The sequence below is a fragment of the Poecilia reticulata genome, chromosome 22 (assembly GCF_904066995.2).
Source record: "Poecilia reticulata chromosome 22, P_reticulata-male-v2, whole genome shotgun sequence".
Taxonomy (NCBI): domain Eukaryota; kingdom Metazoa; phylum Chordata; class Actinopteri; order Cyprinodontiformes; family Poeciliidae; genus Poecilia; species Poecilia reticulata.
This window is the reverse complement of record NC_088851.1, coordinates 11,096,888-11,123,779: the sequence shown is the minus strand read 5'-3', so window position 1 is coordinate 11,123,779 and position 26,892 is coordinate 11,096,888. Positions and strand designations below refer to the sequence as shown.

The window sequence follows — 26,892 nt, the reverse complement described above, 5'->3', positions numbered from 1 at the left end:
GAGCCGTTACCTCTGCTCTTCCAAACAATTTTTTTTTTTTCTTCACCACGTTTCCGAAATCATCAGTTTGAAAAAGTGAATGTGTGACTCCCAATAAATAAGGAAGTAGATCAGTGGGATCATTAGCTCTCATAAATGTTGAATGACACAAAGTGCGATCAGAGCCACAATCAGTGAAAATGGGGTGATGGGAGGTAATAAATTCATGTTAAATAATGTCAGTAATAACAATGGAATATCCAGTTCAATATTAATGGGCACTAGTTGGAAGAAATGTCTTCACATTTCTTTGAATTTTAATGCAAAAACAGTCAAGTCATTGATCATATTTGTAGGCATTCACCCACTTCAGTGTGTGAACGCATACATACATGTATTCTTTGGGGTGTCAGTAGTTTCTTGTTTTAAGATTCTAAAAAAACTGTAGAGATGAGATGTGAGCATTTTTATGAATATGAATATCTCTGAAATGTACCATTTATCCAAGAGACAATGCAGTGCTACGCAGTGGTCAAGTAGGGATTAAAAAAAAGAAGAAAAAAAAGTGACATGTGGAGGAAACGGAGATAAAAATGGGCAACATGGTGAACTGAACCAGACACGATGTAGCTCAAATCTGCTCTAAATGCTCTTGAATCAAGGTTATTTTAACCCAGTGCTGTGTTTGAATTGTTGTGTAACTAACAGAAATTAGCTTACAAAATCGTCAATGTTTCCCAGCATAAATGCATAAAGCGGAAATCCTATACTGAAGCGTAAACTTGTTTTTAGGTTGTCAGTTTGTGCTTCCCACGTATAATTTTTGTAATTTTCCAGCTGGGTCACAAATCGGTTAATTGAATTATTGCTGCTGTAATTTGATTGCCAATGAGCCTGACTGTTGCTATGTGCTTATCCCTGTGCTGAATGGATTGCTGTAGTTTGAAGACTTGCTGCTGCAGGTATGGAATCTAACTGTAGTGTCATTTTCATTGCTCCTCTGACACTTGTGCATGACTTCCCCTATTCCTCTGTAATCATCCGTAGTTTCTTTAACTGCGTTTGTCCTGAGTCCAGTATTCTTGACCATCATTCAATAGCAAATAGAGTATTTCCAACACATCTTTTATCTCTGTCATTGCTCTTGGGGATGGTTTACCTTAAATCTCTTGATCATTGGCTGCAAATCTGGAATGGCTTTTATCACTTTTATTGCAAACCTTGTAGTTTTCCCTTTTTTAATTCCAACTTCTCTACCGAAAACTCCATATTTGAGTTTGGAAGAAAAAAAGCTGTTCCTGTTATCACTGCAGGTGGAGAGCCTTCAATCTATGGTCAAAGATAAAACGGACGACCATGCCTCATTACTTGAGGCCAATCAGCAAGCGCAGCGCGATCTGGCAGAGCGCAACGAGGAGATAGACAAGCTAGCAGGACGGATCCGAGAGCTGGAACAAGCGCTGCTCAACAGCGCGGAAAGCATTCGAACCGTCAACGAACTGGAGCAAGAGCTGCACAAAGCAAAGCAAAGGGAACAGGAGCTCACACAAGTAAGAGCTGCTAACACACTCAGTTGTAGTGCTGTGCACGTATTTACACGCGAGTTTTTTTTTTTTATTGGTTTGCCACCTTAAAACCACAAACGTTGATGTGTTTTGCTAAGGTTTTGTGTGCACAAAAGAACATGTTTGTGTTTAGCCTCCCAGAGTGAATAGTTTGAGGGGAAACCTTTTTATGCAAGTTTTTTTACATCTGAACCCATGAACCGAGCACCTTCCCTGTCCCTGCGGAAGAAAAGCATTTGCACATGATGCTGCCACCACCGTGTTTCACAATGAGGATGTTTTACAAGTTTCCCTTTTTGGAAACATTTTTTTTTTTTTTTTTTCCCTCCAAGGGCAACAAAAAGGTGTTATTATTGTCTAATCGCATCAGAGCAACTTCTTGCACAAATTTGCCATGTGCTATTCACGAATTCTGACATAATGCAAGTAGGACATTTTAATTTGAAATATATATGTATTTAAAATTACTCAGACTGCACTAGATTTTATTTAGTGATGAGGAATAATTACAAGTGCACTCCACGCACTTCAGATCGACTCTGTCATATAAAATCCTAATATACTTTTTCGCATTAAAATCAAAACCCTCAAACATGAATGAGTTTCAGGGTTTTGAACGTTTCAGTGGTTCTGTATGTCAGCAAACATGTTTTTCAATGATTCCCTCTTTTTTTTTTTTTTTTTTTCCTGTAAGGATAAGCTAGCTCTGGAGCAGCAGCAGCTGTCCAGCAGGCTCCAAATATCAGCTTTGCAGTCCAAACTGGATGAGACGAGGCACTGTTACCATGACAACACCCGTGACCCCACCCAGGAGCTTAGGGATGCCGTGGATGCTGCCCAGCAAAACCTACACTGTAAAGAGCAAGAGGTCCGTCAGGCTCTGTGCAAAACCGTTTTTGTCAATCATTTAGTCACCAGATTTGTTCGTTCGACTGCAGTGCCACCTTTTGGTTAAAATAGGAATGACGGAATATCTTCTGAAATATATATTTTTTTAATCCATCATCATTGTGTCTTGTAGGTCGAGGTCTTGCTTGGCCAGTTGGAAAACGTGCAAAGAGACTTGCACCAAAAAGAGGTCGAACTGAAACACCTCACAGCTCAGCTTGAACTGCTGACAAATGAGCATGCTGCTCAAGTTGAAGAGCTTCAAAAGGAAATGTCTAACCTCAAGGTGAGAACTGTCTTCTTTTCACGTCAAATTATTTTCTTCTTTTTAATTAGAATTTTTCAAACTGTGTTGGATGCTTGACATCCATCATAAAATGAAAAACCTTAATCTTTTCCACCTTGGTAACTCGTATTGGAAGTGTAAGCAAAACTGCTGTGTTTGCCAGGAGACGATGTCCGCCCTCACTGAAGTAAATGAAGAAAAGGGACAAGTTCAGGTGGCAGAAAACGAGGAAGAGACTCTCCCCGTCGCGCTTCTTCAGGAGAAAAATCAGGAGATCGATCACCTAAACTGCGAGATCCAAAAACTCGAACAAGAGCTTGAGAGTGCAAGGGACGACCGAGTCGGAGTAAGCTTTCTGACAAGTTTCTCCAAAAGCTGTTTGGGTGCATTCAAACATTCGGCAGGGTTGCACGAATGCTTGAATTTCAATTGGGTGTTTGGAAAGTTTTTGATTTCTGAATGAAGTTCTTGATATGCAACCTGCATAGTTTCATAATAAAGTGCAATCTAACACTTGATTCAAGGCCTAAATTTTGGAAAACGCTATTTACGTTTGAAACCAGATATTTTCATCCACCTAATGAAAAGACACGGACACATTTTTTCTCACTGTCTGAAATTAAATCAGGCCCAACTTGCCTTGTTTTTGGTTGGTTAAAATGACCAAAATTATCTAAATGCCAGAAAACTTGGCAAGAACAATTTTAAACATTTGTTTGTGACTTGTAAAGTATAAGACACTTTATACTTTAGTTATTGATATCCGTGGATTTTTTTTAAATTAGTGTTTTCATTTCAAAACATTAAATTGTTATATTTTAGTTTACTTTGTCCTCGCTGTAAAAGGTAGCATACTATCACAGCATGTTATTAATAACAGCAATCAATGATATTATAAAATCGTGAATTGAAACAATCGTTTGTATTGTTTTCATCTATGTTTGATGCTGGGAAAGTTTGAAAACTTACCATGAAAATGCTTGAAAAGTGCTTAAAATTTTACTGTGGGGGGGAAAACGAGGCACAAACCCTGATTTTTGGGAAATGTTTGCTTATTTTTTTCCCCCCCTCTTAAAGGTCCTGGAGGTTGAGCTGGAGGATCTGCGCTCTCAGGTGGAGCATCTTCAGTCTGAAATCACGCGAGTGCGTCAGGAGAAGCAGGAAGAAGAGGAGCGGCTTCACGAGGTCATCAGCACGCTGCAGGCGGAGCTCGCCACCCTGGGTCCTAACCTGCACGAAGTCAGCGACTCCCAGGACGGCGACAGCATCAATCCCTCTCCCTCGCCCAGCCCGGAGCCGCACATGGAGACCCTCCAGGAGAGGAGGGGAGGTCCGAACAGCCTGAAGCACGAGATCAGCCTCACGCATTCTGCCGCCTCCTCGTCTCTTCGCTCTCGGCTCAAAGCCCTGCAGAGTCAGTTCGAGACTGCCGTGGCAGAGAAGGAAGGACTCGAGCGCCTGCTGCTCACGCAGGAGGAGGAGTACCGGACACAAGGGGAAGAGTTTGGGAGGAGACTCGGAGTCGAGAGGGAAAAGTTTGATGAAGTCCAGGGTCTCCTCAGGCTGAAGGAGACGGAGCTGGAGGAAGAGAAAGAAAAGAGAAAACTGTCAGAGGAGGAGAGGGACGGTCTAAAAACTGAAGCCGAAGAGGCAACTGCGACGCGTGAAGAGAAAGCTCGTCTGAACGCCGTGGTCCTGCATATGCAAAGCAGCGAACAAGAGACACTGAGAGAGATCGAAGCTTTAAAAACAAATTCCAATGAGATGAAGCTGGAAATGGAGGTCCTCAGAGAGGCCAGCCTCACCTACGAGAGACAGCTGCAGGAAGTAAGAGCGGAGAACTTGGAGATGGAGAAAGCGGTGGCACAGGGAAGAGAGGGGATTAAAACTGTGGAGACTGTGAAGGGAGAACTTTTAGCAGAACGTGAAGCACTGAGGAGGAGAGAGTGTCGGCTCCAGGAGGAAATCGAAACCCTCCGAAAAGAAGTTGGTTCAATGAATGCCCTCATCCAGGAGCTGACGGCTAAGCTGAGGGACCAAGAAGCCAGTCATGAAGAGGCTCAAAAGGAGTTTCTGGTGAGTGTCAAATTGTTAATAACCTTTTTGAGTCAATATTAAATATTCTGTACTGATCTAGAAGATGATGATTCTGGGCTTGGAGGTTTACCCTTTACCTGCCTAACAGAAATAAAGACGCATTAACGTTTTTCATTGATCTCTAAATCCACTTATAAAAACTTATTCTCGTTTTGGCACCCTCTAGTGTTCAACCTGCATTGGTGTCTATTTTATTTGTTTATTTTTGTTAAAGGCTTTTAAAGTTTAAGTTTAAAAAACCCACAGAGGTTGTAAAAACATTTTCATAAGGTTTATGGTTGCATTAGTTAGTTTATCAAAGGCTGAGATTTTATTCAAGGACAATAAAGTCAAAATCATCACTCGTCTTTATTGGCAGAATACAAAAAAGATTAATAAAAAAAAAATTCCAGATTTGCTGTGTGATTCTGAAGCACAGGGGAAGAAATATTGGAAAATGATCCAATCAAGCATTTCAAAAATTGACAAGATCTCAGAAAATCCCCAAAACATCCTAAGATCAAGCCAGAGATTTGTTTTAAAGCCACTGGAGCAAAACATTAGCATCTAGCATTAAAATGTACTTTAATCCTGTATGTAAACAGATACACTAATCCCAACAGTACTGACAGTCTGTGTATTAATAAGTCTAGTCATAAACTAAATTCAGACGTCTGAAGAGAGTGCAGTGAAGCCGATTTTATGTTACAACAGCCTGCCATAATGTAAATGAGTGGAGAGGAAGCAACATTGTAACCTAGCAACAGCTGTTTACCTTTAGAAAAAATTATTCTGATTTTAGCTTTATTTAGCAGGTGGAAAGCCATGGTTTAAAAATTTTTTTTCCCCCTTTCAGTTATGATTAATTTATATCCGACTTTTGATTAAGACATGGTAGGATTGTAAATTACTTTTTTTGTGTGTGTTTTTAGCTCTTTTATTAACTTGACCTTTAAGAAAGGTATTAATGTTAACCTAAATAGAACTTCAAACCTGGCATCGTTCAAAGCGAGCAACATCGCGTCGCTTTTCTGCTGCATGTACAGCTATTAAAGCTGCTGCAGGCAGGACCACATCTGGTTGTAGTTAAGGGGGCGTCGCTGTGATGACGTGGTGCAACACTGACTGCAGAAACGAGAGGAAGTGTCTCTTTAAAATGAGGAAGAATGAAGAAAATCTAAGCTAGCTCTTAGTTTTAAAACTGTTGGTAGTCTGAGTTTGGGGCTTTTTAGTCGTTCTGTCTGAACAGGATGTGGTAAGGTGCAATGTTTCTCTTGTAAGACGGCGTTTTGTAGGTTTGGTTTGTAGTATTGTTTGTAGTCCAGCTCTGTTTGTAGGTGTGTGTGTGTGTGTGGATAATTTTAGGCAATTGCAGCCTTTCTGGTACAAATATTCCGCTTCTTTCAAAGCGGAGCCTGGCAGTAATATACGTCGTAAGACGTTTAACTCCACTTGTGTGATGCTTGTGAAGTTTTCTGTTTTAGTCGAATGAAAACCAAAGTATGTGATTTTTTTTTTTTTTTTTTTTTTTTTTTAAAGCTCAGTTCTATTTATCTTTACCTTTCCACTAGACCAACGCTGATGTTACCCTGGCCAAAGCGGAGGCTTCCTTGAGACAGAAGAAGTCAGAGTGCGCCAAGCTGAAGGCTGAAAATGATGCTCTTAAGACTGAGCTGGCAGCAGTGAAACAAGGACTGAAAATCGGCTCGGAAAGGACCGGAAAACCTCATGAGAACGGAGAGGTGGGGATATGAAAGCTTAAAACCTATCTGTCGTGATCTTTAGGTGTTTTTGATTTCTTTTTGATGGTAGTGACTTCTGCCCTTCAGATCAAACGGCGACATCTTGTTGACCTGGAAGCCGAAAACCAGCGAATGAAGGCAGAGCTTGAACGTCTTCAGCAGGATGTGGGCGTGCAGGAAGAGGAGCTAGCCTATCAGCGCAGAGAGCTGGAGCAGCTTCGTCGACTGTGTCAACAACAGGAGACAGATCCTCGCCGTGAGGGCTACCACATCAAGGGTACACATAGCAGTTGAATATTAATATTCAAGAGGTACCTTCTCATTTTATCAAACCGACTAAAACTTTCGCGTTTCTCTCAGACGTTTCTCACAGAGCTTTCGAGGATGTTCTTGCGGTCTCTCATGACGAAGCCTCTCTGAGCTCCCCGGAGGTCCTGAGAAAACTCGAATGCTCCGAGGACCAAACCAGGGAGCGCTTCCACGTGTCCGTTCTCGATTCCCGTCTGTCTGAGCTCAGTCGTTTGAACTGCACAGGTCAGGATCTTCCCCAGGCTCCAGTTTCTCCAGGTGTTGTGATGGAGCCTCCACACTCTGGTACGGTCACCCCGGATCCAGCCACCCAGAGCACCCACTCCCCAGGTTCTTTGACCGCGTCTGACCACTTCTCCGTGCTCGATTCGCTGGACCCTGACAAAGTATGCTGTGAAATAGATATATTTTTTTATACGTGTACATTTTAAACATCTTTTTAAGATAAACTTAAATATGCATTTTCTTTTAAAAAATTATTTTCTCAGCTTGATGAGTTGGAGGAGCTTGACCTGACGGCGCCTCCGTCTCCACTCGGCTCCACTTCTTCCTTCTCGGCTCAAGAATGGAACAGTGATGGATACGGGAGCAGTAAGTCCCGCTGTTCCCCAGCAGCTATTGGCAGCATTTGACAGCTATGAGTCAAATATTTTATTGTTATATTTTGTTATGCAGCTGGTTTCTGTGTGAAGTGGAGAGTCTTCTGAAAAAATACTTGACTTACCAACATATGGCACTAATTTTTTTTTATCTCAAAGATTACTTTATAACAATGTTTCTAGCAGAGGGAGAGAAACATTTTGTTATTAATGTGTGAGATTTGATACTTAGACGTACACTTACTACATGTGAACATATAAATGATAAGTATGAGAATAATATTCAAAGAGAGCTACAAGAATCATGATGAACAAGGAACTTTTGTTGCAACATTAAAAGAAGAATTAAGCAATTGTATGAATTCATCCTTGCGACAGAATAATGAATTCAAATTCTTATTTTAAGATATTTAACAATATAAAAGACAATCTCTAACTGTAATGCTTCCATTTTCATTTGAATACTGTCCTCTCATCCTGTCTGGTTTTCTATAGGTTAACTTCAAAGCCTGACGTGACTTTTTGAGTCATTTTTTAATACTCTCTCAAAAGGGGTTGGAAAACTATGAAAATAATTGTATTTTGAGATTTAAAAAAATGTCAGGGAACCCAACAGACTTTCTCTCCTCTTTCCGTCATTCAGATGTGAGTTCAGAACTGGGAGCTCGACTGAGAGTGGAGCTGGAGCAGACAGAGAGACTGGACGCTCAGTTTGTCCAGTATCTGCGCTGCAGAGGGATAAACCCCACAGCCAACACGGACAGCGCGGCGGGAAGCATGAGCTACAGCGATGACTTGTTGTCACCCGAGCTTCAGGTGGGCTTTGCCCCGGAGTAGCTGCAACCGATTGCAAGCCTCAGTTTCACGTAGTTCTCGCGTCTTTCCTCAGGCTCTGTTGAAAAAGGTTTACCAGGAAAGCTGCAGGATTCTCACTCTGAGCCAGCGTCGCTGCGCTTCTTCATCTCAGGCCAACACTTCGGATCTAAAGGCCTTCTCACCGAGTCGGACCCGGCATCGCTTTGGAGACGACTCGGCTCCGCTGGACCGCAGGGATAACTCGACCTCCTCCAATCCTCCAATGAACTGGCAGCAGGAGAAGAGAGCCTTGCAGGAGACTGTGGTCGCTCTTAGAGAGCTGCTCTGTCGAATGGCACAAAGACAAACACAAGTGAGTTTCTATGTTTTAACATAACGCCTTAGTTGGGCCATTTGTTTTTAATTTAGAGTACAAATGCGTTCGTTTGTGTTTTTTTTGACATATGGGTTAAAGTACAGTTGTTGGTTGTTGTTTTTTTTTCTCTTAAGACTGATTACACTGATGATGGCTGGCACAGGAGCCACCTACAGTCTGATGGACATGTTGAATCCCAGATCAGGGCAGGGCTGGAGGAAAACCAGAGGCAGCTGAAATGTGCCCACAGCTCTCTACAAGAGCACAAGAACAAAATACTTTCTCTCAGGTACGTTTGATCAGTTTTATTTCTGCTACTCACCGTTTGTTCCGGTGTTTTAAAATGAATTGTGAAAGCTCGGAACTCATTGCTCTTACTTTTGTCAGGCTGGCTGCGGAGGAGGCTGAAGAGGCCTTGAGGACCGAACAGACCAGATTCCAGGAGCTTCAGCAGGAGCTGGAACAAGAGAGAGCTCTGGTTCTCTGCGCAGCCCGAGAGAGAGAGGAAAGGATGGAGGTTAGACGAGAGCCAACAGAAACACAAGTAATCCTAAAAATGTATCTTAAATTTTGATATTTATCATTTTTCCTTTCCAGGTTGTCCAAGCTTCCTCTGAGAAGCTCAAGTGTGAGGTCATGTCTCTAAAGGCTCAGGTGGAGCAGGAGAAAGTGGCCTGCAGCAACCTCAGACAGGAGCTCCAAATCGAACAGTCCCGCACCAGCCTGTTGGAGAAGCTTTTGCAGGATGCCCAGAAAGAGCTGGAAGACGAACACAAACGTTTCAGCCATCAACAGGAACTCCTCTTGCAGGAAAAGGATCAAGCCGAACTCCTTCTGAAGGAAGCTAAGTCTGGCCTCGCTGAGTCTCACTGTAAGCTGGCGGATTCTCACAGGAAGCTCGAAGAGGAGAGGCAGCTTTGCTCCAAACAGATAGACGAGCTGAGTCGCAGACATGAGGAGGATCAGAAGTTCATCTCTAGTCTGCGCTCCCAGCTGGAGCAGGAGCGAAAGCAGGGGGAGGACCTGGCAGCTATGACGGACAAACTAGGGGCCGAGCTGCTGGACAGCAGGAGAAAATGGGAAGAGGACAGAATAAGGCTGGAAGAACTTCAGAGGGAGAAGGAAGCCGCTGCCAGGCACAGAGCTGTGATGGAGACCTTGAAGGAGCAAAACCGGGAGCTCAGCAGCGCTCTAGAGATGGAGCGACAGCAGTCCAGACTCCAAGACATCGAACTAGTGGGGTTGAAGGAGAGGTTTCATCTGCTGAAGGAGAAAGAAAGGGAGAGAGATGACCAACTGGAGAAGGACAGAAGAAAAGAGAGGCAAGAGGTCCTGGAGAGAGAAATGCTTCAGGACAGGACTAATAACAAAGTGGTAAATTATCAGCATTAATTCTTTCTTATTGAGGATGCAAACATTTAATTGAATTGATTGTTGATTAATGATTTATTGGCTTAAAATTGTTTCCAATCGATTAACTAGTAACATCCGCTTAGACCTTCTTTTAGTGTTGTAGTTTGGCCACCATCCAGCAGACGGCGCCCCTGTTCATCCTTAGTTAGAGCCAGTTAATACAAGAATAATGATGACGGCGGTGCCCCAGAATGGGGAAGAGAGATGATTCAGAGTCCAGTGGGACATTCAAGATGCCACTTTATGTGGTTTAGTTGCGAAATATAAACACTTGATAAGTTCCTTAAGTTTTACCTCGATAGACCCGTTCAAGTCGAGCTGTGAAATTACTGATGTGCTGCGAAGGTGAGGAGGTTGTGATGACATAAAAGCGGAGGGGGTAACACAGGAAAACACAGAAAATGGCTGCTTACCAATTAATCATTAGTCTATTGATAAGAACAAACAACTTTACACCAACTCATTGATAACTATTTCCTACGCATACTACTTTTGCAAAGGTAATCCTCTTATGTGAAGTGTGTTTTGTTTAGTTTAGTTTTTTGTTTTCAAGAAGCACAAGCACATGACATCATGTTTCTTTCCAAAGTTGGAGTTGGAGTTACTGAGGCATCAAGACCAGCAACGCATGCAGGAGCTGCAACAGACTCTGGCAGATCTGGAGAGAGAAGACAGGGAACGGGAGAGAGAGATGGCAGCTCAGAAAGAACTGCTGCACCATAGAGTACTCTCCCCACAGCGTCCAATCAGCATCTCCCATCTGGACGGGGCCCCAGCAGGCGTCTCTCTGCAACACCAACAGGTATTAAAATCCTTATTACTAAATGTTTAGTTTGAAACTCGGAATATAATTTTGTGTTCAGGAGATTTGATTTTTTTAAACATGCTTCTTTTTTTTCCTCACTGTAGAGGGTGTCTACATCATCATCCAATCTGCTGCAGACATTGCTGAAGGAGAACTCTGATTTGACTGAGCACTTGACGTCCGTGACTCAGGAGAGCGCCACCTTCAAGAGCAGACTCGCCATCCTGGAGAAACAGCTGCAGCGCAAAGAGTCCGAACTTGCCAAGGTCACCACAGAAACGGAGAATCAACCCGTCGGTGATCCGGTCTACCACAGCAGGGTCAGTACAGGCACAGAAACCATACAGGCTGGGTCCAAATTCGGGCGCTGCATCCTTGTAGGATGACGATAACGTCACAGTGATGCGACGAAGGTTGTCCAAATTCAATTTGATGGATGGGTCTGGTGTATCTTTAGCAGCCCACCGCATCCCAAAATTCAGTGCAGTTGAATGAGACATTTCTGTTTTTGTAACAATGGTGAATGAAGCGGGCCAGGAGTACAGTTTTAGGTAAAAGTACATTAAAATTAGGTTTGCAGCAGAATGAATCTGCAGGATTGACCGTCCAATTTCAGTCGCCCACTTCCGACCCAAAGTAGGTCTGGTGCTTCAAAAGATGCAGCCCTGAAATCTGGACACACTAAATGTTTCATCCCTATTTTGTATCAGGGTTCTTTTGAAAATCTTTTTTTTTAAATCTTGCTGTAAAGTACAATCTAATGACCACCATGTTGTCTGAGCTCTGCAAAAACCCCAAGTAAAACCAGTTCAACTCTTCTTTTTAAAGTAACAGTTTCTGTTTTCGGTTTTAAAGCTGCAGCGTTACTACGAGCGCTACCTGCGCGCCGAGAGCTTCAGAAAAGCTCTGGTTTACCAGAAGCGATACCTGATCCTGCTGCTGGGAGGATTCCAGGACTGTGAGCAGGCCACTCTGGCTCTCATTGCTCGGATGGGAGTGCAGCCCTCGTCTCCGCTCGCATACAAGCGCAGGCCCATCTGGAGGTTCAGGGCTGTGGTCCGAGTTGTGATAGCTGTGTCGAGGTGAGGCGTAGATAAAGCGTCTCATCTTTTTGAGCCCTGCGAATGGATACGATTAACTTCAAATTGTGTTCTGTTTTGTAGGATGAGATTTCTGACCAGGAAATGGCAAAGAGCAGTGAGAAGGGTTGCGTTATCTGCAACCATCAATGGACATCTTACAGGTTAGCATGCACAAATTGCAGAAGTAACATTTGGATACACTAAAAGCTTACATGTATATATTTTTGAGATTTTATATGTGAAGTGAATGGAAACTTATCCATATTTTAAGTTTTTAAATCAAATCTAAAACGCATGGTGTGATTTATATTAAGCCCCCGCTGACTCAGTACTTAATGAAACCATCTCACCCTCAATTCCAGCTTCAGGCCTTGAACAAACTGTGAAAAATCTCTAGGTATGCGAATGCTTTTTAAAGCACTGTGACTCAGTTTGTCATTGTCGTGTCTTTCGCAGCACCTAAAGCTGATGTTTTAAGGCCGCAGCAGCCAAAAATAAATATTTACTCAGCACAGAACGGAGACAGAGGCGACGCCCAACGAGGCACTCTCTCATTTCTTGCTCCACCCGGCAAATCGACATTCAAACTGCAAAGAAGGTCTGGAGTACTTCAAAACACACTTTTCAAATTTTTGTGAAATTTGTAAATCCGATCCTCACCGAGCTTTCCATCTTCAGGCCGCTCTCCAGTTCCTGCCTGACCTCTGTTCACTCTGCTGGAACATCCCAGGATCCAGAACGCTCTCTTACAGACTACATCCATCATCTGGAGAGAGTCCAGCAGAGGCTGGTGGGAAACAGACAAGGTGAGTTCAGGACAGATTATCTTGGTTTTGCTGAATCTGGTACGTAGTGTTCAAACGATCAACGGTTGGAAGTGGACTGGCTTCCTCTTTCTCTCTCACTGTCCAGTCACTGCCCAGATGGGGACAAAATAAAAAGAACTAAATCTACATTTCTAAGCAACCCTCTCCGCACCACTAAACACTTATTTTCAGATCACTTATGGTTGAAAGCAGAAGGTTTCAACAGTACAACTCACTAAAATTTGCATAAAGTACTAGACTAAGAACTTTTGTAATTTAAGATGGAGGAAAAATTGTAAAATTTAGATTTATCATTCATTTATTCATTTTATTTATCATTTGTGACACCTGCAGTCACAAAGACCCAGTTATAGTTTATAGTACATTGAAATGTTCCGAAAGTTATAAAAACTAAAAAATAAATAAAACAGAAATTTGCACACAGAACATTGGCTCTTATAAATGAGAAATTATAATAAAGTCTTCAAAAGCTCTGTCAGACTGAAATGTAATTTGCTTTAAGATTAATGAAAATTCTGCTAATTATAATGCCACTTCTAATCACACTTCATCATTAGAAGTGTTTTTGTTGTTAGTGTAACTTGGTCAGTGTGTATACATGATTGTCATACTTAAGGGCGAATATGGATTTAAATCATTTATTTCCACATTTTGTCTTTTAGGTTCCTCTGCCTTCCAGTCTCGCCCAAAGTAAATCCATCCACCGAAGCCTGAATGTTGCCTTTGTGTTGGCACCAAACTGACCATGCCTTAATGCCTTGAAGGATGTTTATAATGTTTCTTTTTTTATTACTTCACATAATTTCTTTTAAACACATAAATTATTTTTGTATTTTTTTTTTAAATGTGAATTTTATTTTGTATGCCTGCTATTTTGAACATCATTTTAAAGACGCAGCTCGAACAAAAATGTCTCATAATTTCAAATAGTGCTTCTTTTTTTATGTTAGTGATTGTACATCTTGGTATGACTGCTCTGGTTTTATTCTACATATGAGAGATCAACATACTAGACTGAGTGAGCAGATTGTTGTATGAGGATAAAATGTGTTTCCTGGCGTTTGCTTTTACTTTAACATGATTAAAGAAGACACTATGCTCTTTTTACCAAACTGAACGTTTGCTGAGATCTTGACTATCATGACATATTTTTAATCCAACTTAATATGCATGCCAGATTTTGGGATAAATTACAATTGAAAACCTTGAAGCACACCATATCATTCAGAGTAAACGGATCACACTAGAGCACACTGAACTTGCCGTTTTATTTTTGAATACTTTAATATGACTCATCTACTGTTAGGTTATTTCTAGAAAGGAGTTTGTACCAGCTATCAGATACCAAAGAAATATTTGAACTGGGACCTAAATTCACAGTTCAGAAACCACGCACAGTCAAAAGAGCAGTCGGCACATAAACCAACATAAATGTAGATTGACTACATAAACCCCATGGACTTCATGATTTAAGTTTTTCATCTGTGTTTCTAGAGGTGAGCCCCTCTGACATTCCTGTTTTTTTAAAATGCATTTTTCAAAGTAAAACCAGAGAACCTTGTTTTGAACACGGACTTAAGTTTAAATAAAAAAAAAAAAAACATAATACAAATTGATCTTTGGAATTGCAAACATTGGAGTTGGGTTATGTATTTGTGTATATGCAATTTTTAATATAACAAATTTAAAAAGGGTAGCATTTTTGTTTCCATTTCTAAGAGGCAACAGGTGCGGCATGTATTTGAAAAAGTTTCAAACATTTATTCCTCTAATAAGTTGTCAATAAGCCCTGCAAATGTCTGAATTGGACATTATTAAACCAGGAGTAAGGAGAACTTTAGTATATCTTTTAATTAAGAATTGCATTGACGGTATCATTTGAGATAAATATGTTCCGTGGCACATGAGTGTCTTGAGTTTATGATCACGTATCATTAACAATGACGAATTTGAGTCTATAGCAAAACCATATTGAAACAGTTAAAATATAATTCAATAATCTTGTTTTAATTACAAGGAAACAAATCTTTATATAGCAAAGTATATTAACGTGACAGCAATCTGAAATACACATTTTATCTTTCGGCCTAGATGTTTGTTGCTTTTTTCAATCGGAAAGCACCGCCCGTGATTGGTTCGTTCTATTCAGACGAAGTCTATAGAGCCCCGCCCAAGCGTCCTCCCCTGCAACATAAAACATTCGCACCTAGTAAGACTGTCACACGCAGTGACGCACATCCTGCGCTTTTCAACACAGAGATGCTAACTCTGGGCTAAAGCTCCACTGGTAACTGTTGTGTCGTAGATTGTTGTGTGAGGTTTTAACCTGTGGAAAATCAGTCCTGGCCCGTTCGGAAGACCTCGTTCCATTTTTCTCGTATTTGTCTGGGATGTATGGATGGATAGTTGACGGAATCTCGTCTCTATTTGAGCCCGTTACCGGGCAAAACCACACCGAGTGGCCTGCGAGAAGAAGGGGTAGTGGGGAAGGAGCTCGGCGGCAGGACAGCAAAGGAAGACCGACTAAACGGAACTACAAAAGGTCGGTGTTATTCTGATACCTGGTGGTTCCGTTTTGGATGCGCTCTTATTCCTCTGTGGTTCAATTCCAAATTTGTTGACTTAACTTATGTTGGTGACTAAAGTTAACCTAATAAGCTAACAACAGTGAGGGGGTATGTTTGACAATTGATAAGGATATCAAGCTTCAGTTATTGCTACTTTTAGATGTGTCCCGGGTTAAACACATCTTAATTAAATTGCTAAATCACCTACTAATGGCCTAGTTAATTAACTTAGGTGTGTTGAAGCAAAGACGCATCTAAAAGCTGCAGGGCCTTCAAGGACAAGAGTTTGAAATCTCCCCCTGTTCTGCATGTTTAGGTGTTACCTTTCCTCCACACATCTGACTAAATAAAAAAGTGATTGCCAGTCTTACTGACGCATCAAGAAGATAATTCAGCCTTTTGATTTAAGTGTGCTGGAGCAGTGATGCATCCAAAAGATCCCTGCTCTAGATAATCTACTACCTCTCTCTTGATGCTCTTTTCTCCTCTTTTAACCCTATATATGATTTAGTTCTCAGGAAAATTAACACATTTCACATGTATGCTTTCTTTGTTCAACATGAGCCCCACCTCAAGAGTCTCTCTCTCTCTGTTTTGAACTAAAGTTATTTGGTCAAAGCTCATGTTTCTCATGAAAGTCGTAAAGTATGGCAAGCTCCATTTGTTTACATTTGTAATGCTGGAACGTCACAGTCGTTTCCTGGCACACCTCCTCTTGGTTTGTGTTAAAGCACAAGTTCTTCAGTTTTATTTATACCAAAGTTTTCATTGCTGCCTAATTTTACAAAAAGAGATTAATTATTCTGAATAGGAGGCAACATTATAATTTTCCTCTTTTGCAGTGTGCATGTTGCCGATGGTGTTTGTCAAAGTGACCCAGTGGCGGCAAAACGACGCAAACGTGGTATGTTGGGATCAATTAAAAATACCAGGGTTTGTTTTAAGAAGTCTCTGTATTTCAGTAACTGTTGTGATCTCCTGTCTTTGTAGATGTTGTGATCAGCTTTGTGAAGAAGACAGTGGCAGGTATAGCAGGTCTAGTGAGCCTTCGGAGACCGCTGCCAGCAAGGTGTCAAAATCCAAACAAGCATGACGAAACACAGGTGGGTGTCATCTTGTCTTCTTTGTGTTCAAGTGCTGCATCATGTTCTGTAGATATGGACAACCAGCCAACTAGAAGTTTTGCTGTATGCCCTGGTGAAGGTGTTTCCACTTGTGGGGTACCTCAAGTCTCTGTTCTTGGGCTCTAATTTTCCTCAAGGGGACCGCACACTGTCAGCTTCAGACGTGTGTCGAAAAATATAATTTTCTATTAAATAACGGATACCATTTGCGCTTGGTCAGTGCTTGATGCTACAGGGCAGGTATCCTTTTCAGACCTCACCTCAACAGACCGTAAATGAATTTCCACACCGTACTGGCTCCCATAGTTGCTCTTCTTCTGCACTGAGGATGGATTGATTTTTGAGGTTAAAAAAATTAACAGTTTTGCTATTATAAGAACAGTAGCTAAACAAAAATATTTCCTGGAGATCCATTGCTCACCAGGCCGGCTGTGTTAAGTGAAGGAATGTCAAGCTAGTATTTTGGATTTGATTTACATTCAAACATTTGCAATTCCTTTTGGTTGCAAGTAATTTTTTATGGCATGTGACTCCAATTGTTTGCATACATGGATGACTGCATTGACAAAAATAGTTATACCTGTTCTTGCATCAACAATGTATGTTAAAGATGTAATTTGATGCAAGTTGGAGTGCATCAAGATGTGAGGTTTTTGTTTTTAGTATTTGCTAACAATAAAAAGGTGATCTTTGCTCTTATTTACTTACTAATTTTTGACTTGGCATTTGCAAAACTTGGTCTTCTTACTCCCCATTTTTATTATTGCTGCTCTATGCATGTCGGGCTGGACCAGGCCTCCCTTTAATGGCTCTAATTGGTCTGAACTGTTGCAGCTCATATGCTTGGCTTGTCATGTACGGAACCTTGTGTTTAAATGTGCTTCACGGATAAAATGCATTTCATTTAAAGGATTTTTTTTTTTTATGTTTGAATCTAGCCCGTTACTCTAATGGGCATAGATGAGCTTCACACGTCATGGGTCAATGGTACTGACTGGAAAATGGGTAAGTAAGATGGATATCTCTACACCTGTTGACTCTTGTCTGTATTCATATCTAACATCTGTTGTCTTCTCAGATAAATCTGTAGGTGGGGTGAATGACAGGAGTTCAAAGAATCCCTTTCAAGGCTCTATACCCCCTTTAAGAAAATACAGGTCAGTGATCTAGCTTTTGTACAGTTTGTTCATTAGTCTCAATAAAACCTTCAGCACACACTCTTTATGAACTACTATTTTTGTTTTTGAATCTAGTGGAGCAACGTTCCCTGCTGGGCTCCCAGAAAGAGGGAAGAACTGGGAGAGAAGAGGCTCCCTTCAGCTGCTGCCTTCAAGGCCCGTTATCAGAGTGGGAACACCTTATGCTGAACCGATTTCTAATGGCTACGGACACACCCGCTGCCCTAAACCCAGTCTAACTGTGGAAGAGGTATATTTAGACCTGAATTTAGTGTTGTTTGGAATATTCTGTTACATTTATGATGGTCATTTTCCACTTTATCCTTGCATGTAGTAATAACTGTAATCACTCAAGGGTACCACATTATTACTGAATATTTTTTGCCACTTGATATCTTCAGTTGTGATTTTTGTTTCAGGCCATAAAGCAGAACAATAAGGAGCACTACAGACGCTTACTGGAGATGGTGACGGAGAAATACAGCAAAAGCCAACCACTACCTTTCAACCAAGCTAAACCACATGAGTGAGTGTTTCCATCTGCTGGTGTGGTGTTTTCAAAGATGTTTAATAAGATCACCATGCACCTCTTATGTTTGTTTTTTTTTCTTTTCTCCTAGCGAGTCACTGTTACAAAGTTCCCACAAAACATCTGCTTCAGAGAGAACCTTTGATTCGGTCTCCAGGAGGGTGGTGTGCACAGGTAGGACTCTCCTGTGGATACTGTTTGTCTTTAAAATAACAAATGACCACTTCTATTTTTGTTTGTCCCACAAACTTCCACTTTATCTGTTTCTGTATCTGTTTTCTTTTTTTGGGTTCATTGAACAGATATATGTGAAAAACCATTCAATGAAATGCAGAAAATTATTTTAAAAAAACACTTAAGTGTAATAGCAAAGTTCTTTTTGCTTTTTTTTTTTTTTTTTTTTTTTAAATATGTCTTGTCTGATGTGGAGAAGCCCAACAGATTTACTTTCACGAGTGAAGCATTACAACTTTTGCTATAATGCTCCATTTTACATATGGTTAAAAAAAAACTTGGCTTATTGTGATTAAATTGTTAACATTTACTTCCATTTTCTAGTGGGTAAAAAACAATCTTCTTCTCTTCACAGCTTCACCAACTGTGTTTACATACAGAAATACTACTGCAACTACGGCCAGGTTAGATTAAACTACCTGAATTATGTCTTTTTTTTTTTTTTTCTTAAATGCTTTAATAACTTTTATCTTTCATATCTTCAGGTGGGGAGGTTTATCTTTTAATAAGTCATACAGTGAAACCCTTGAGGAGAAACAGCCTGTTAAATATGCAAAGGTAGGCACACATTAACTCTCTTCTGTCATGCCAAAGCAGCCATTGAATCCTGCGAGTAATGCTGCCCTGCATTGCAGCAAAAAGCAGCAGGCGATGTGGACCTTTCCACAGAAGTCGCTACTCGCCTTAATCTCGTGGACAGAGATGCTTCTGTGATCAGCGCCGCTGAAACTCAACCTTCCTATGCTTCACATAGAAGGCACAACGATGAAGACATACCCAGGCTGACCAAGGTTAGATTGTTTAAAAGTAATGTAGCGCGTTTCTGACTGCATAGTTACGCTGCCATTTTAAATGTCTCTTCTCGGCCTGATAGGAAATGGCAGTGGAGGTTAGTGAAGCTTTGGCTCAGAGAGATCCTAACCTTGTTTTAAGTTCAGCTTTCAAACTTCGCATCACGCAGCGAGACCTGTCCACTCTACTGGAAGGTGGATGGCTCAATGATGAGGTACTTGCACTCTTAACTAAGATGGATCTCCGATCTAAACCAACCCACTCCGCTGAAGACGAGATTGAAGTTGAAATACATTTTTTGCTGCATTGAGTTGGAGATCATTGTTTTATGCCAATTTTTCCTCCAAGGTGATGAACTTCTACCTTTCCCTCATCATGGAGCGACGTTGCGGAGAAAGTGGAAGATTAAAGGTGTACAGTTTTAGCACCTTTTTTTACCCAAAGCTGCGGGGTGTTGGGGGAGGAGGACAGGTTGGAGGACATGCGGCTGTGAAGCGATGGACCAAGGCGGTTGACCTCTTCATGTTTGACCTCATCCTCGTCCCGCTGCACCTTGGTGCCCATTGGGCATTAGCTGTGAGTTTGATTCATCACACAGCTTAAAATGCATCAATATTTGCTTCAGAAATACTTAGATGAAACTCCAATAAGAATGTAGAAAATTTGTTGAGTTCAAAAAGAAGAAAATTTAGATCAGCTGCTGCTCCCACCTTCCAACAGAATAAATACAGATTGCTATTCCCAATTTTATATTTGTAAAAGTAACACTTTACTAAAAGTTTCAGTAGTTAAACATACTTTTCACTGTATGTATACTTTGTAGGGTAGTAACTATGCCTAATACTCATCAGACAAGACTGGAAATGGAGTTCACTAGAATGAGACAGGACAAGATTTTGTAGAAAGGCCTTTATTCAGCATTTTTGTTTTTGTTTTTTGTCACAAACTCAACAAACTTTCTTTTCCTGAGTTCTTTTAATCCATTTTCATCTACCTTATGTCTGCATCAACTATGCATGGTGTGCAGTATAATATTTCCCAGTTGTTGTGGATAGCGTGCGAGTATGATGTAGACATCCAACCATCGGTTACTATAGCAAAGCTTTTTACCTCTTTCAGCATATGAACAACTTGCAGTGCTTGCCTGTTGTTTGCCTTCTTGCTATTTATAGTTCCTACTGAAAACTCAAAATGGTGGAGCAGCTTATATTATAATTTAATCAGACGAAGCCATGAGGACCGCATTTGGCTTGTGCTTGTAAGACAGCAGTCGCCTCAGTGAGAAATATTGTAATGTTTTAATACACAAGATGTTGTGCGAGAAGATTTTGCTGCATCCCCAATTTGTTGAGATTTCTAATTTGCTGATTATCATCTAGACTTCACAACTTTCCTTCAGAATCGTCATGTATTAGTGTTTAGTCCTAAATTTTGTTGAATCAGTTTAACACAGCCATATTAATAAACTGCTTCTTGAGTTTGTTTTGCTAACAATATTTTGTGCAATCATTTTTAAACCATTTCCTGTATAAAACGTTAGTTTCTGTCACACTTTACAAACTTTGTATTAAATGAATTAAAAAGTTTGCGTTCCCAACACTCAGCCTTGTGGTACTCCGTATTTGTTTGAACACTCGTATTTCATTGTGAAATTATAAAATAGTAGATTTACAATTTGTTTAAAGAGAAGTAGGATTTAAGTCAGCTTGTTTTAATAAATGTTTTCATTTTAGGTGATGGATTTAAAGTCAAAGACTGTTAAATCATATGACTCAATGGGTCGGAGACATGACGACATCTGTAATCTTTTACTGTAAGTCTGTTTTCTATCTTTCACTTCCTGAACTTTTATCTTTTTTTTCCCCTCCAGTCTTTCAATCTTTAGTGTTTGTTTCTTTGAGTTGTACTGCACTATGAATGATGTAGCGGTGCTTATTTTCCAGTCTGTACCTTAAAGAAGAACACAAAGCAAAGAAAGGAAGGGAGCTTGATGGTGCCAAATGGACTGTTGGAAGTCTGAAGACTGGTGTATGTCAAACTTACTATTGACATAAGAACACAATGTCTTTTTTTTTTTCTAAAATTGAGATTAATGCATCATTCTGTACAAACAGGATATTCCCCAGCAGACTAATGGAAGTGACTGTGGTGTTTTTGTCTGTAAATATGCTGACTATATAGCAAAGGGAAAGCCCCTCACCTTTAAACAGGTAAACTCAAATTTAATGCAACCACTTGGGGTTTATTGCTTGTGCAGAGCAGTGTTTGTTTTACCATGCTACTACATGTTATTAGCCTTGATCATTAAATCAGTGGTTTTTAAAGTATGTTATATTATGCAGATTTTGTTCTAATTTGATTGCTTTCTTCAACTTTTTTTAGTGCCACATGCCTCTCTTCAGGAAGTTAATGATGTGGGAAATCCTTAATCAGAAGCTGCTATAGAAGATTACACCATCAGAAGCAACAACGGCGACTTTGTTTTGGTCTCGTAAACAATTGTTGGACCGAAATATAACCCAGATATTTGGAGTAATAAAACGCTAGTCTTAACTTTGTCTCCTTTTCTCCCAAAGGGGCATAGAAACTATTTTTAATCTCTGAGTTTTAATTGGAGATGTTTTGCTGAAGGAAATTTGTCATGCACAAACTTTGGCACTAGTGAGTGAATGGCTTTTGACTTTGAGATTATTTTTTTTTACAGCTTGATGTACTGCTTGAAGTGCCTTTAACCCACTGGTGGAGCTCAGTGAAGAGCCCACTTTATGGAGAGTTTGTTTGGTTTTCCAACTTGACTGCATTTTTGAGCAACTTGGCCCAGAATGCAGAGATGATCCTAATGGTCATTTATTTGATTTATTGATTGAAGTATGTAGAGATAATTATATTTAGTCACAAAACTGTTCTGTTGTGTGAAATATAAATGGTGAAAATATTGATATACCTCCTGTTTTGCCTTTTGTCCAGATACAATTTGCATATTTGCAAACTTGCTGTAATAATATTTTGTTTAACATTATTTATAAGTTGACTGGATGAAAAAAAGTGTGTGTGTAATGCTTCCTTCCATAATTGGAGTGTGACTTATTTGTTCTCCCACATGTAGAGCAGGTACAAAACTTAATGTTAGTGTACTTAATAGGGAACTACTGTACAAGCATGTATGTTAGTGCTCATGCTTAAAATGTGATCCCATCCCCTACTAAAATAAAGTGGGTTTTTTGTAATTTGAGGTTGTTTTCTTTTTTAAACTAGTCTGCAGCAATCCTTGAGGGTTCCAGTGAATCGGTGAGTGAGCTTTTCCTAAGCTCATTACATTCCAAGCTGATAAAGGTGTGAGCTGTAACCTAGCTTGTAAAAAGCTTCATTATGTCTCTCAATACAGTGTCTAGAAAACTACTTGTATACCTTGATCTTTTCCACAATGTCTTATTATAACCACAAATTCTTATGTATTTTTGAGAGCATTAATTTTTTTGGGTGATAAACCCCCATAAGCTAGTGTACAACAGTACTTAAGGTACTGTTTTCAAAACTAATAGTTTAGTATCACTATTTTCAATTTTAAAAAAAATCAATTTACTAGTAGGTGTAAATGAAAAGATTCCCAAACGTAACATTCGCGTATTCACCCTATATAATTAACTGAAAGACATGTTCAGAATAGTAAGAGTGAGTAGAGTCTACCATGCTGTCGCAGTCCGCTGGACAATAATCCAATGTAAAACGGCAAGGACAATAAGGTAAACAAACATGTTTTTGAGGCAAAACCCAATAAATTTCAAGGAACTGTGATATTTTGTCCAGAATAATTGTCATAGTTCAGAAAGCATGTGGTTATACAATTACATGTTACTTCAGAGATTTACGTTCAGACGTTTTTTCTAAAGACAATCCAGTTTTATTTTAAAAGGAGCCGGAAATGGCGTCATTGGCTACAGAAGGTTGCTGTTGTTAGGCGGTGTGGACAGAAACGACTCGTTGTTTTGGGGGCGCGCTTCAGCACTACCTAATTTACTTTCCCCTCCGGGTTCAGTAGACTTATTAAAGGGGTTACAAATTTCTGACTGTAAAATGAGCGACAACGAGAAGGATTTTAGGGAGCAGGTGAGTTTTATTAATTAAATAATATTGAGTTACTTCGGTTAAGATATAAACTGCTAGCTAGCTTATCCGTTTCCAGCCGTTGGACGTCTGAAAAGGTTTGCTAGACGAAAGGTTTAAGGTTTCTTAGCACTGATATCTGCACAAGTGTTGTATGTTTTATTAGTGTTTATACACGAATAATTATGGATAGTTTCGTCACATTACTGAATACAATTATATTAGCGAAGCATGCTAGGCTAAACCATGCGGCCTGTGCAGATCAGGAAACATGGTTCCGCCTCATAGAGCTACCTGCATTTTAGCACATTGGTCTTTAATTATCGAGTTATGCAATGAATTACGAGTATTAAAGTAACTACTGTATATGCACTGTGATCTTTGCTTATTTAAAATTCAACGTGAATTATAAGCTAACTTGTCGAGCTTTTAATTTTTTTTCTTTCGTGTTTATTTTTTTCTTTATACCATTTGGTTGAAACAGAAACCAACTTGCCTTATCACCCTTGTTTGTTTTTTGTCAAGGTTAAGGTGGGAAGAAAGAAAAAGGCCCAAGACGTGTCAGATGTGACGTTATTAATGTTTGAAGCTGATGGGGTTGATGCATGCTAATGTTTTGGAAGCTGAAAAGAAGCGATCAAGATCTGGCCTCACTTCTAGTTGTAATGGCAGATGGTAAAAGGGGGAAGAGGAGGAAAAAAGAAGTCAGATTCAAACGGAAGAAAGAAGAAATGAAGGGGTTGTTATGAAGTAATGAAGTGAACGAAGTTATGAAGTTAAGATCAGAAGTATAACTGGGTATGAGTGATTTCCTAACAACATGTTATATTATTGCTCTATTTTACTTTTCTTTCTCCTTAGCATGCTTAATTATTTTTTGCCCTTTCTGTATCAAACATCCCTAATTGTTCCCTCAATTTTGTTAGATTTTTTAAAATGTGGATCTGCTAATGAATTTAATCTATATTCAGTTATTTGTCACTGTTGTTTTGCTTTTTGTTTTCCTTCTTCTCAATTTTCCAGATAATTTCTATCAAACCCTCTAATCACCAAACTATGGTGCTGTTCTTCTGAAAAAGGCTTTAAGGGGGCAGAGGGTTAACATCTCCCAGCCCTTATGTTACTGTGTGGCAAACTTGTCTGTAAAGGGTTTCTGATACCTGTCTTTTATTCGCTCAGGACTCTCGGGGAGGCTCAAGGAGTGCATCCCCAAGAGGCTCCGCAAAATCCGCCAGCCACTCTCCTGCACGCTCTAAAGATGGCTCTCGGCGCTCCAGGTCCAGATCTCGCTCTCAGTCCAGATCAAAATCCAGGTGAAGTAACGCTTTTTTTTTTTTTTTTTTAATCTCTTGGAATGTTTTGCTGTTTTTTTTAGAACTGAAGTGCCTTTATTAGCCCCAATTCCGACTAATGTCCGTCCATCCCCCCCATCATGCACCAAAAAACAATAGGTCAAGGTCCCACCGAAGCTCACGCAGACGCTACTCCCGCTCTCGTTCCCACTCTCGACGCAGACGTTCAAGGAGCCGATCTCGAAGCTCAGATTACCGTCGACGTAGGAGCCACAGCCGTTCCCCAATGTCGAATCGGCGCAGACACATTGGCAACAGGGTGTGTATTACCGCTTTAAAATTTGTTGTCTTAGAAAATCTTTTTTTTTTTTTTTTACTTTTACTCTTACTCTTCCAGGCCAACCCAGACCCCAGCGCTTGCCTGGGTGTGTTTGGTCTGAGCCTTTACACCACTGAAAGGGACCTGAGGGAGGTTTTTTCTAAATATGGCCCCTTGGCCGATGTCAACATAGTGTATGACCAGCAGTCGCGTCGTTCAAGAGGTTTTGCCTTTGTTTATTTCGAAAACAGTGAGGACTCCAAGGAGGTAAGCATGTGATTGGGTTATATTTTTAGTTTAGTTGAAGTTCTGTCTTCTGCTACCTCTAATAGTGATGTCTCTTAGGCCAAGGAGCGTGCTAATGGTATGGAGCTTGATGGACGCAGGATTAGAGTGGATTTCTCTATCACCAAAAGAGCTCACACTCCAACTCCTGGAATCTACATGGGACGCCCCACATAGTGAGTGTTTGGGGGTTATGGGGTTTCTATTTTCATGCAAAGTATTTATAATCCATGGTGTGTATAAGGGTGACATCTGAACGTGTGTTTGCAGTGGTGGTGGTGGTGGTGGTGGAGGAGGCAGCGGCGGCGGCGGTGGTGGTGGTGGTGGAGGCGGTGGTTCATCACGCCGTTTCTCTAGGGACTACGACAGGGGCTATGACAGAGGATATGATAGAGGTTATGATCGCGACTATGATCGCTACGAAGAGCGAGAGTACCGATCGTACAGGTACAATTAAATTACCTTGACACAATGTACAAGATCATAAGATGAAACTACTGATAAATTTTACTTTCATTTTGCTCGATGGATCTAATATTCATGTAAAATGAAAGTTCTTTTTCCTTTGACAGACGCAGATCTCCGTCTCCGTACTACAGCAGAGGTTACCGCTCACGATCTCGGTCCTACTCACCACGTATGTATACAACATGCATTTAAAAAAAAAAGTACTTCGAATAAAATGTTTATGAACATGTTTATCGACATTTAATATCATTTGTAGCTTCAGTTAATTATTATACGTAAACATGTAATGATTTGTCTTTTAATAGATGGATGGATTTTAAGTCTCTATATTCCGCCAGAGTTTGTTGATGTTTTTTTGTTTCTTTCTTTTCTTACAGGTCACTACTAGGCAGCAAAGATAAGCAAGGACAGTATTATGTTTTTATTTTTATTTTTTGTTTGTTTTTTCATTTTGACCAGACCGTGTGTGAGTGTGACTGTGTGAAAGGGACTTTTGCATGTATTCATGTATCAGAAAGTTGAAAGTTTGATTTTTATCCCTAAACATGACTAGGCAGTGCTGAATTTCCATGTCATTCAGTTTAGAACAGATTATGGAGGTTCAAAATGTCGGGAATTGATGCTTTTTCATCTTTGCTCTTCACTTAAATAAAATTCTGTATGTTGTCAAATAAAAATGCTGAATGCTTTTTAAATGTATAATTTGGAAAAAAAACAGTTTGCTTCAACTGACATGTTTTTATCTTTGTAGGATTTTGTTCTTTTTTTTTATTTTTTTAGTGTTCTACAGTAGATGGCTCCTTTAAACTGTGTCTATTCCAAAAAAATAAATGTGACATTTTTGTCTTTGTTTGGTGACTGATTGCTTTTTGTTATTTGTATACAAGTGATAAAATACCCTTGTCTCATTCTGCATAATCTACTTAAGTTATAAATAACATCCATATCTGATCTTAAACCTAAGTGTGAGAAAATTGAATGTTGGGCTTCTGTGGTTTTATCTGTTTCACCTTAAACAAAGTTTTGTTGATATGGATGCTAAAAGTTGATGAACTTTCAGAAACATTGCCCAAAACAATTGGATTTTAAAATACCACCTTTTGTATTCGAGTTGAAAACCAGATGAAACTGTCATCAAAAGTTGCCTTGACATCACACCCAACTTTATCCATTGTTGTGCTAAAAGTGCTCATTGTGGGGTCTTGCTTTTTGTTTTATAGACTACAACAATTTCATTAGAAATCTTAACTTTGCCTCT

The 26,892-nt window shown here is 40.1% G+C and overlaps 3 protein-coding genes across 7 annotated transcripts in view; all 3 read left to right on the top strand.

The window, feature by feature from the left end:
- The window catches only part of pcnt (pericentrin), a 38,826-nt gene extending 24,972 nt beyond the window's left edge, over nucleotides 1-13,854 (top strand). For 2 of the 4 annotated variants that reach the window (XM_008399735.3, XM_008399733.3), the window contains 22 exons: nucleotides 921-941; nucleotides 1,293-1,529; nucleotides 2,239-2,412; nucleotides 2,566-2,718; nucleotides 2,882-3,064; nucleotides 3,796-4,794; nucleotides 6,366-6,536; nucleotides 6,624-6,813; nucleotides 6,897-7,231; nucleotides 7,334-7,436; nucleotides 8,088-8,260; nucleotides 8,334-8,612; nucleotides 8,750-8,904; nucleotides 9,003-9,132; nucleotides 9,213-9,989; nucleotides 10,618-10,830; nucleotides 10,938-11,153; nucleotides 11,689-11,915; nucleotides 11,997-12,076; nucleotides 12,372-12,513; nucleotides 12,594-12,721; nucleotides 13,405-13,854. In XM_008399735.3, the coding sequence (XP_008397957.1) occupies nucleotides 921-941; nucleotides 1,293-1,529; nucleotides 2,239-2,412; nucleotides 2,566-2,718; nucleotides 2,882-3,064; nucleotides 3,796-4,794; nucleotides 6,366-6,536; nucleotides 6,624-6,813; nucleotides 6,897-7,231; nucleotides 7,334-7,436; nucleotides 8,088-8,260; nucleotides 8,334-8,612; nucleotides 8,750-8,904; nucleotides 9,003-9,132; nucleotides 9,213-9,989; nucleotides 10,618-10,830; nucleotides 10,938-11,153; nucleotides 11,689-11,915; nucleotides 11,997-12,076; nucleotides 12,372-12,513; nucleotides 12,594-12,721; nucleotides 13,405-13,436 (5,118 nt within the window). In that variant the 3' untranslated portion in view covers nucleotides 13,437-13,854. The remainder of the gene's footprint in view (nucleotides 1-920; nucleotides 942-1,292; nucleotides 1,530-2,238; nucleotides 2,413-2,565; nucleotides 2,719-2,881; nucleotides 3,065-3,795; nucleotides 4,795-6,365; nucleotides 6,537-6,623; nucleotides 6,814-6,896; nucleotides 7,232-7,333; nucleotides 7,437-8,087; nucleotides 8,261-8,333; nucleotides 8,613-8,749; nucleotides 8,905-9,002; nucleotides 9,133-9,212; nucleotides 9,990-10,617; nucleotides 10,831-10,937; nucleotides 11,154-11,688; nucleotides 11,916-11,996; nucleotides 12,077-12,371; nucleotides 12,514-12,593; nucleotides 12,722-13,404) is intronic. The other 2 variants (XM_008399734.3, XM_081603565.1) reach the window with 2 other exon arrangements.
- A 986-nt stretch (nucleotides 13,855-14,840) lies between these two features.
- On the top strand, nucleotides 14,841-22,393 carry senp2 (SUMO specific peptidase 2). Its single transcript, XM_008399732.3, has 17 exons — nucleotides 14,841-15,284; nucleotides 16,152-16,213; nucleotides 16,300-16,412; nucleotides 17,372-17,438; nucleotides 17,512-17,590; nucleotides 17,687-17,861; nucleotides 18,031-18,137; nucleotides 18,232-18,314; nucleotides 18,730-18,778; nucleotides 18,860-18,932; nucleotides 19,010-19,165; nucleotides 19,249-19,380; nucleotides 19,515-19,742; nucleotides 20,900-20,979; nucleotides 21,110-21,194; nucleotides 21,281-21,376; nucleotides 21,549-22,393. Exons 1-17 carry the CDS (start codon nucleotides 15,133-15,135, stop codon nucleotides 21,609-21,611), a joined length of 1,800 nt encoding a protein of 599 aa, XP_008397954.1. The 5' UTR covers nucleotides 14,841-15,132; the 3' UTR covers nucleotides 21,612-22,393.
- A 600-nt stretch (nucleotides 22,394-22,993) lies between these two features.
- LOC103458729 (transformer-2 protein homolog alpha-like) lies at nucleotides 22,994-26,492 on the top strand. 2 transcript variants are annotated; one of them, XM_017302606.2, is made up of 8 exons: nucleotides 22,994-23,273; nucleotides 24,450-24,583; nucleotides 24,722-24,881; nucleotides 24,960-25,148; nucleotides 25,227-25,342; nucleotides 25,437-25,613; nucleotides 25,721-25,803; nucleotides 26,012-26,492. In XM_017302606.2, the coding sequence occupies exons 1-8, from the start codon at nucleotides 23,241-23,243 to the stop codon at nucleotides 26,020-26,022; spliced, it is 903 nt and encodes a 300-aa protein (XP_017158095.1). In that variant the 5' UTR covers nucleotides 22,994-23,240; the 3' UTR covers nucleotides 26,023-26,492. The 2 variants fall into 2 exon arrangements, with proteins under 2 accessions (XP_017158095.1, XP_008397952.1); XM_008399730.3 differs by having other exon boundaries at nucleotides 23,056-23,273; nucleotides 25,739-25,803.
- The last annotated feature ends 400 nt before the right edge of the window (nucleotides 26,493-26,892 follow it).

Coding starts and splice junctions, on each gene's coding strand:
- senp2 (XM_008399732.3), top strand. CDS start 15,133: ATGTATGGATGGATAGTTGACGGAATCTCGTCTCTATTTGAGCCCGTT. Junction 18,138..18,231: donor AACCAAGCTAAACCACATGA/GTGAGTGTTTCC, acceptor CTTTTCTCCTAG/CGAGTCACTGTTACAAAGTT. Junction 20,980..21,109: donor GACATCTGTAATCTTTTACT/GTAAGTCTGTTT, acceptor CTTATTTTCCAG/TCTGTACCTTAAAGAAGAAC.
- LOC103458729 (XM_017302606.2), top strand. CDS start 23,241: ATGAGCGACAACGAGAAGGATTTTAGGGAGCAG. Junction 24,584..24,721: donor CAGTCCAGATCAAAATCCAG/GTGAAGTAACGC, acceptor AAAAAACAATAG/GTCAAGGTCCCACCGAAGCT. Junction 25,614..25,720: donor CGAGAGTACCGATCGTACAG/GTACAATTAAAT, acceptor GTAAAATGAAAG/TTCTTTTTCCTTTGACAGAC.